This window comes from Camelina sativa, chromosome 13 (genome assembly GCF_030686135.1).
Source record: "Camelina sativa cultivar CO46 ecotype springtype chromosome 13, ASM3068613v1".
Lineage (NCBI taxonomy): Eukaryota > Viridiplantae > Streptophyta > Magnoliopsida > Brassicales > Brassicaceae > Camelina > Camelina sativa.
The window spans coordinates 21381290-21390906 of record NC_141892.1 but is presented as its reverse complement, the minus strand read 5'-3'; the positions used below and the strand labels follow the sequence as shown (position 1 = coordinate 21390906).

Genomic DNA, 9617 nt, shown 5'->3' with positions numbered 1-9617 from the left:
ATTTTTTTTATATCAAATCATGGGTTAATTTGAATGTGTTTTATTTATGGTTAAATTGGAAATATTTTTGTTCATGAAAAAATGTGTTTTATTTATGGTTAAATTGGAAATATTTTTTTAATTTTATATTAAAGTTTGATTTCAATCTATATGATTAAATGTATTATTTTTGGATTAATTGAAAATATATATTTTTAAAGTTTTATATTTTAAGTGAGAATTATATTTATTTGATTAAATGTGTTTTATAGATAATTTATTATATTTTTGTTAAATAGGTTTTTTGGACTGTCAAGTTCTAAGGTGACACATGTCAAGCTCTGAAGTAAGTTTTAGAAGTGTAATGCCTACTTTATTTTATTTGATTTGATTTGAGCTTTATATTAAAGTGTGATTTAAACTTATATGATTAAAAGTGTTTTATTTGTGATTTAATTGGAGAATTTTTTTTTTATATCAAATCGTGAGTTGATTTGTATGTGTTTTATTTGTGGTTTAATTGAAAATATTTTTGTTCATGAAAAAATGTGTTTTATTTATGGTTTAATAGGAAATACTTTTTTAATTTTATATTAAAGTTTTATTTCAATCTCTATGATTAAATGTATTCTTTTGGATTAATTAAAAAAATACATTTTTAAGTTTTATATTTAAAGTGAGAATTACATTTATTTGATTGAATGTGTTTTATAGATAATTTAATTATATTTTTTGTTAAATAGTTTTTTGGACATGTGTCAAGTTTTAAGATGACACGTATCAAGCTGTGAAGTAAGTTTTAGAAGTGTAAGCCTACTTTATTATATAAGATTTGAGCAATGTTAAAGTTTAATCCTACTGTGACATATTACAAAAAAATGTCATTACATTTTAATTAATTTAATATTTAACAAAAAATTATATTAGTTTATAAAAAAATAAAATAATATTTTGAAATTATTTGATAAAATTATTTAACAGATTCTATTTATTATTTCAAAAATTTTAGGAAACAATAACAAACTATTTAAAACAATTATAAAACTTAATAATAAAAATAAGATTAAATATTTGCATATCTAAATTGTTTAATAATGACATAAATATTTTAAAACTAAGATACAACATTGCTTATATTTTAAAAATATCTCTATTTACTTATTTAAACAGTGTTGTATTAGAATTTTAGTCATTTTTGATGTGGCATATGACGTAAAATGCAAATCTATAACTAAAAAAAAAAGAAAAGTTTACATTTATTTACAAAATAATAAAACACTATTTCGAAATTATCTAATGAAATTAATTAGCAGATTTTATTTGTTGTTTCTAAAATCTTAGGAAACAATAACAAACTATCTAAATGGCTAAAACTTATTTTTTTATTCACAAGAATCTAATTGTAATTTTCATAAATATAATATATACTGACATGTTATAGGTGTTAATATTAACACCAATCACTATTTTAAATTTGGTATATTCAGATCTCTAAACACGATCACATCAATTTGTAATACCAGATCACGGGTCAATACATATTTTGTGGGGTTTTGTTTTAGACTTTACCGAATTTATAATTAAAGAATTTGATATTGCACTCAAATCAAAATAATAGTATCGATTACTGATCGAAATCAGAGTATAAAATTAAGTAAATTATATATATAATTTTATAATAAAATGTATAGAATAAATAAATAAATTTTCTACTATTATTTTGTAATAAAAAAAATCTAAATTGACATAAACATTGTCCCACGCTGTACATCTTATGTCACTATCTAGTAACAAAGTTATAATGAGTAAAGTTGACTTCAAAAAAAAAAAGTTTCTACAATTACGAAAAAATTGTGATTGTGAAACACAATTTGTGGAAAAAGCTTTAGTAAAGTGGTCGTCCACGATCCACATGTTTGGTAATTTTTACCAAAATTTTTTATTACAACGCATTCAATTATTCTTACCGAAAACAAATCTTGTTAGAGATGGAATTTTACATTTAAATTGTTTTGTATCTATTAGGGTCTGAGTGTGGATGGTTGACCAAGGACATCTTTGATAAGTTTTTAAAATTTTTATTTGGTCTTTGTCTTGTATCTGTTAAGAGTTTCTTCTGTTATTATATGATGATGGTGGTTAAAGAGGACAAATCCATCAGCGGATTAGTTCTCCCATAAAATGAGGCGAACAACAAACCGTTGCGGTTCAATTCTATTTGTATGTAAAAATTGTCTGAAGTTAGTTCACATATTTTTTATCTTTGTTTTCTTTGGACCGTCGTGGTGCAAATTATGTTTTGTGAATGGTAAATAAAAAGCGGTTTAATCCGCAGATGGATTTGTCTACCCTAAACGCTGCAACCCTTTACACCTTTAGTTTTTTAGTGTTGGTCATTTGCTTCTCTTTCTTAGCGATTTAGATTTTGGGATATCTCACCCTGTTAAGTTTGTATTTTACAAAAAAAAATACTATAGTTTCATTAATAAAATCAGATAGAAAAATACTTAAATAATTTTGTTTAGTAAATTTCATATAAAAATACGTACATATTCTATATATTTTTGTTCACACTTTTCCTACAATTGTTTACCTAAGCACCTAAATATTATTACAATTTTTTTGATAAAACACAAAAAAACAAAGAGATTATTACCGGTTTATGTCATAATGTACATATTTAAGTATCATCCTTCTTCTTTAAAGTTTCTGACCTAAAAACTGCCATCTACGATGCACGACATCGTTTCAATCCCCTTGCTCGCTAAAACCCTTTAAACAATTTTAAGCTTAAAGAGATCTGTACAAAAACTACAAATTCTCTCACTTGAATTTTTTGAAAACCATGGAAACTGAATCAGATCGAAACGATGACACCTCCTCCATTACCGTCGTCAAAGACATGAGAGCTCGATTAGAGAATCGAATCCGAACCCAACACGACGCTCACTTAGAACTCCTTTCCTCACTCCAATCCATTGTCCCCGACATAGTCCCCTCTCTCGATCTCTCCCTAAAACTCATCTCTTCATTCACGAATCGACCTTTTGTAGCCACACCTCCGTTACCCGAACCCAAAGTATTGAAGAAGCTTCTTCATCCGATTGTTAAATCAGGAACGCAACAGCAACAGTTACATGGGCATGATTCAAAATCGTTACTTGTCGATTCGAATCAGAGAGATTCTGGTTCTGGTGCTGAAGCAGATGGGTCTAGTGGTAGTCCTATGGCGCTTGTGAGAGCTATGGTTGCTGAGTGTTTGCTTCAACGAGTACCCTTTTCACCTACTGATTCGTTTACTGTTCTTAGAAAACTCGAGAATGACCAAAACGCGAGACCCGCGGAGAAGGCTGCGTTACGAGACTTAGGCGGCGAGTGCGGACCGATCCTCGCCGTCGAAACCGCGCTTAAATCGATGGCGGAGGAGAACGGTTCTGTGGAGTTAGAAGAGTTTGAGGTTAGTGGTAAGCCTAGAATCATGGTTTTGGCTATTGATCGAACTAGATTGCTTAAAGAGTTACCAGAGAGTTTCCAAGGGAACAACGAATCGAAGCGTGTAGTTGAAACGCCTAATTCGATTGAGAATTCTACAGTTTCTGCTGGCGGGTTTGGGGTTTCCGGGTCGGGTAATAATTATCCGAGGCCTGAGATTTGGGGAAGTGATCCTAATATGGGGTTTAGATCAATGATGAATGCACCAAGAGGGATGCAAATGATGGGGATGCATCATCCAATGGGGATTATGAGTAGACCACCACAGTTTCCTGTGCCTTTGACGTTGCCTGTGCCGTCTAATCAGAAGCTTAAAAGTGAAGATGAAGAGTTGAAAGACGTTGTTGAGGCTCTTGTGAGTAAGAAGTCTTTTAAGGAGAAGCAACAGTCTAGAACTGGTGAGGAGTTGCTTGATTTGATTCATCGTCCAACTGCTAAAGAAGCCGCTACCGCTGCTAAGGTGAGCTCAACTAAACGGTCTTTAGGATGTGTAGTCAGAATTAAGCTTTTTTATACAGATGTGATAAATGGTGTTTAGAAGCTTTGTAAAGGAATCGAGGAAGAAGATAGTATTGGTCATAGGGGACTTGATAAGTGTGTGTTAATTTGGACTAGATAGCTATATAAGTGTGTTGAGCCAAAGCTGTGTTAATATGGACTAGATAATGTATGATTCTTGAACAAGTTTTGGAGAAGTTAGAGGCATTGATTGAAAGCTGTGTTAATATGGACCAGATAATGTATGATTCTTGAACAAGTTTTGGAGAAGTTAGAGGCATTTTATGATACTTAGTAACAGTCTTAGGCTTTACTAGTTGTTTTGGTTGATCTAAGAAGTTTTGTATGTTCTCTAGATTTGTACTTCCCAGCATTTTGTTGGAATTACAGCAAAGAGCTATATAAGTGAGATGCGTGTTTCTTTGGTTTGAGTTCTGATAATTATGGCTTCTGTTCTATTGGTTGGATTTTCGAAACGCAAGGAGCTTTCTGTGAAAAATAATCACCTTATGAAATCTAGCTGGTTAATAGTATTTTTTTACCTGTTCATCTTCATAACGTCTACATAACATTGTCTCCTAGTGTGGGCTTGAAAGTTTTCGATGTGTGATTTCTCTACAAAGTTGTGTGTTTGTGCGTGACGTTCTCTCTTGATATTTTGTGATCTATACCCTGCTACTGTTTCTAGCCTCAACTCTTCTAGGTGTTATGTTTTGGTAGTTATCATTCCATCTCATAATAAAAAGCTTGGTTCTTGTCATTGACTGGTATATTGTTATGTTGTTCACAGTTTAAAAGCAAAGGAGGATCACAGGTTAAGTATTACTGTAGGTATTTAACAAAGGAGGATTGCTGTCATCAGTCTAACTCTCACGTAGCCTGCAACAAGGTTTGAGCTAATTCAAGTTCAGATTTTACATCTTATTTGATCGGAAATTCAGAATGTTATATTGTTAGAATTCATAGGAAACAAATTAGGATTGGTTTGCAAGTCAAAGTTTGTTAGTTTTGCCTAGTTTTTGAGTTTTATACTGATCTCCCAATATGGTGTCTATATGCTTGTCCGAAAAATACTTAGTTTGTATGACTTATATATGTTTTCAGAGACATTTCCGTCGACTAATCGCTTCACATACCGAGAAAAACCTAGGAGATTGTTCCTTTCTTGATACTTGTCGTCACATGAAGGTAACTCTTTTACATTGTTACCTGATGGTACTTTAGTGTAGTAGATTAATTTTTTATTGAGCAACTACCATTTTGGATGGGACAGACTTGCAAATACGTGCATTACGAGCTCGACATGGCTGACGCTATGATGGCTGGTCCAGATAAGGCATTGAAGCCTCTACGTGCTGATTACTGTTCCGAAGCTGAACTTGGTGAGGCACAATGGATTAACTGCGACATCCGTTCTTTTCGAATGGACATTCTGGGAACTTTTGGAGTTGTTATGGCGGATCCACCATGGGACATTCACATGGAACTTCCATACGGAACAATGGCTGATGACGAGATGCGTACTCTCAATGTTCCCTCGTTGCAAACAGACGGTTTGATTTTCCTCTGGGTCACTGGTCGTGCAATGGAGCTAGGCCGTGAATGGTACATAGAAATAATCTCATCTGACTAATTTTGGTAAATAATTTGATTTCCCATTAAATAGAGTTTTGTGTTTTTGTGAAGTTTGGAGCTTTGGGGATACAAGCGAGTGGAAGAGATCATATGGGTAAAGACGAATCAGCTTCAACGTATTATTCGAACAGGAAGAACAGGTCACTGGCTCAACCATAGCAAAGAGCATTGTCTTGTTGGAATCAAAGGAAACCCAGAAGTGAACAGAAACATCGACACAGATGTGATTGTTGCAGAGGTTAGAGAGACAAGCCGGAAACCAGACGAGGTTTGTCCACAGTTCCCCACACTTTACCAAAAATCACTTCATAGTATATTATGATTTTGTAACCTTGTGAATTTTTCAAACTACCAGATGTATGCAATGTTAGAGAGGATCATGCCAAGAGCAAGAAAACTCGAGTTATTCGCACGTATGCACAATGCTCATGCCGGGTAAAACATTTTCGTTCTTATTGTCATATGATTTAGTAAGTATAGTATCTGTTCTCATGAATCATTTGTGTCTATATATATAGATGGCTATCACTTGGGAACCAGCTTAATGGTGTCAGGTTAATAAACGAAGGTCTTCGAGCTCGTTATAAAGCATCATACCCTGAAGTAGATGTCCAGCCACCATCACCACCAAGAGCCTCTGCAATGGAAACAGACAACGAACCAATGGCTATTGACTCAATCACAGCTTAGTTCAATTGAGTTTTTTTTTTTGCTTTCGAAACATTTGTGGCATTGATTGTAAATCTTTTATGAAAAATTCAAAGGAAGGAAAGCTTTAAAAAGCCAACACAAACAAACATTCAAAAGGAAATTAGCAATTTTTTGTTTTATTCGCTCCAGTACTTCTCATCATCAACATCTTTACCATGTTCCAACGAATCCTCACCGTCCGATTCATCGACCAAACCCATCTTGAACCTCCTCACGTCTTCAACAGCTGCGTTCCTAAACAACCCAACATCAACAGCTCCGGCGACCATTTGGTAGCCACGTCCACGAATCTCAACAGCTCCGTCGTGCGGCATCGCAAAACCGGACAAGTAAGCCCCGCCTTTCGCAGGATCCGAGGCCAGCACAGACTTCTCAGCTCTCCTCATCATCTCTCTCACTTTCTTATGCCCCGGATCCCACAGATACCCCAAACTCGCGCTAAGATCCAACGGTCCCATTTGCACGCAGTCAACGCCATCAACGGCTGCGATCTCATCAGCTTTCTTCACTCCTTCGCCTGATTCCACCTGACACATGATCAGAATCTCTTCTGCGTAATTACTTAAATACCCTTCGTCGATTCCGTAGTTCGAAGCTCGCACCACCGTGTGCGCCGATCCTCGGATGCCGTCGGGTGGAAACCGGCAATACGACACCGCTTTGGTCGCGTCTTTGCGAGATTCGATCATCGGGAACATGATCCCTTGTGGACCTAGATCTAAGGCTTTCTTAGCCCAGGTTGCCGAGTTTTCAGGTAACCGGAGAATGGCGGAGGTTCCGGCGGCGTTGAGAGCTCGGATGCACTCTAACGCTTCCGGTATACCTCCGGGACCGTGTTCCATGTCAACGACGACGTAATCGTAACCGGCGTGAGCAGCGATCTCGGCTAAAGTCGGCGAGAAGGAGAGGAGAAAGAGGCCGTAGAGAGTTTCTCCACCACGGAGGCGAGATTTCAAGGAGGTTTTGGATCGATTCGTGATCGATTCCACGGCGGATGCGGCGGCGGTAGGTGAGTGATCGGCGGGAGAGGAAGAGTACCGGATTGGAGTTAGGGTTTTGCGGGAGAACGAAACTGAGGATCTGGTTGAGGCGGATTTTGAAGAAGGAGATAATGATTTTCCGATGATTAAGGAAGACGTATTAAACAGAGGTGTCACGTCTGTGGTGCCGGTGACGGTGACGGTGACGGCGGCGGCGAAGATTGAAGCGGTGGCCATGTCACTGAACTTGGGAAGTATCGAAGAAGTGATAAAATTGGAAACGATATAGTACTACTCTCTTACTCGCGTATTAGCGTTTACAATGTAGAAACTTAAACTGCATGCCGTTTTATTCTTTCAGAAACGACAAAATATCGAAGAAGTGGTAAAAGTGTTTTTTTTTGCCTTTGCGACTTGCGAGTATGACGATGACCCAATAACAAACTAGCAATTTACTCGCTTATTAGCGTTTCCGAGAGAGAAACTTAAACTGCATGTTGGTTCTTTTCTTTCAAAACGACAAAATGTTACCCAATCCTAATTTATTCAGTAGCTATGATTTCGATGAACCGAAGCAGATGATGAGTGAGCTGGTGGGTCTTGCATGCATATCAAGAATAGGAAAGACAAAAGGGATCAGTATGTTTCTAAAATATGAGTTGAGACTTTGAGTTGTTACCTTGAACATTACTAAAAAGCCCGACTAGATTCTGAAGCCTTTAATTGGCCCAGCTTCATTTAGGGTTTTTTTTTATTGTTGTACAACCTTAAGAGTCGCCAAAGATTTCTGAAGGTCGCTTGTTTCAACTTGAAACAGTCATGACGACGACGACAACAACGATGTCAAACCTTCCAAAGGATTTGGTAGAGGAGATTGTGTCTAGGGTTCCTTTCAAACACATGAGATCAGTCCGATTACTTGCAAAAACTGGAACGCTTTGTTTGAAAGCCGTAGCTTTACGAAGATGCACGTTGACAAAGAAGAAGCAGCAGCAAGGGAGTTAGGGGAGAGTCGGATGGTCGTGATGATGGATTACAATTTTTATCTAATGGGAATCACCGTCAATAAGAATCCATCTATACAGTCTCTACGTAAACTTACTTGCGTAGACGATTCAGAACAAGTCAAAATATCTCAAGTCTTTCATTGTGAGGGTTTATTGTTATGCATCTTGAAAGACGATGATACTATGCTGGTGGTTTGGAATCCGTATTTGGGGCAAACAAGGTGGATCCAAACCACAACGTATTACCCTTATGTTTACAATTACGCTTTCGGCTACAAAAATAACAGCCCCAAAATCTTGAGGTTTATAGAAGATTTCAGTTCTAACATAAAATACCACGCTTCACTGTGTGAACTCTACGATTTTGACACTGATTTATGGACTACTCTCGATGTGGCTTCAAACTGGTATTAATATCTCAACGTGGTCTTTCTCTCAAGGGAAACACTTACTGGCATGCTGCAGAACGGAACGCCACCAAAATAGTTGATCATATAAATATAATCTCTTTTGAGTTTACAAGAGAGAGCTTCGTACCGCTTCCGCCTTTGTCGTTGAAGTCTCTGGGTTCACGGTTTGTGTCTCTATCTTTGGTTAGGGAAGAGAAGGTTGGGGATTTATTTCAGACAAAGGACATGACATTTCTTGAGGTTGATATATGGATTACGACTAAGATTGATGCCAAAAATGTGACGTGGAGCCATTTCTTTACAGTGAATATGCCATACCTTTGCGATATGTATTTATGTACGACTTTTTTAATCGACGAGGAGAAGAAAGTTGCTGTGGTGTTTAACATAGATATAATACTCGGGAACACCCATATTAATTTTATTGGAGAGGCTGGATGCTTGAGGAAATTGAAGCTTGGAGAACACGCAGACAAAGGCTGTTGGCAACGTGTGTGCTCTTATGTTCCAAGTATAGTGCAAATCAAGCAACATAAAGGTGGCAAAAAGAGAGAACGGAGCGATTAGGAAAGGCATCAACATCGATATATATTCATAACATGTTGAGACATGATTAAGGAATGAAGCAAGAGAAGGTTGCGAAAGGAGGAAACGAGCTTAGAGTTGATTAGTCTCAATTCTAGTTTATATGTCTTTCAGTTACCCTTTGATTTCTTTTAGCAATGTTTTTTGGTTTTTTCCCATTTATTGTTCTATATGAGCACTATCTGAATCAGTTTTGGTTGCTTAAGTTAACATTTTTAGAGAACATTCAACTGTCATCACTCATCAGATCACTTAAGCTTTTGTTGGGTTGGTATGTTAAGAATATTCATTTCCCCGTGGAGATCAAACAAATCAAGTTG

General features: G+C 36.4%; 1 protein-coding gene and 1 pseudogene across 1 annotated transcript; both read left to right on the top strand.

The window, feature by feature from the left end:
- Window positions 1–2668: 2668 nt before the first annotated feature.
- On the top strand, window positions 2669–6434 carry LOC104737069 (N(6)-adenosine-methyltransferase MT-A70-like). Its single transcript, XM_010457166.3, has 7 exons — window positions 2669–3931; window positions 4760–4858; window positions 5074–5157; window positions 5243–5574; window positions 5656–5872; window positions 5960–6039; window positions 6123–6434. The coding sequence occupies exons 1-7, from the start codon at window positions 2825–2827 to the stop codon at window positions 6292–6294; spliced, it is 2091 nt and encodes a 696-aa protein (XP_010455468.1). The 5' UTR covers window positions 2669–2824; the 3' UTR covers window positions 6295–6434.
- A 1698-nt stretch (window positions 6435–8132) lies between these two features.
- Window positions 8133–9279, top strand: LOC109128375 (peroxiredoxin-2A pseudogene; annotated as a pseudogene).
- The last annotated feature ends 338 nt before the right edge of the window (window positions 9280–9617 follow it).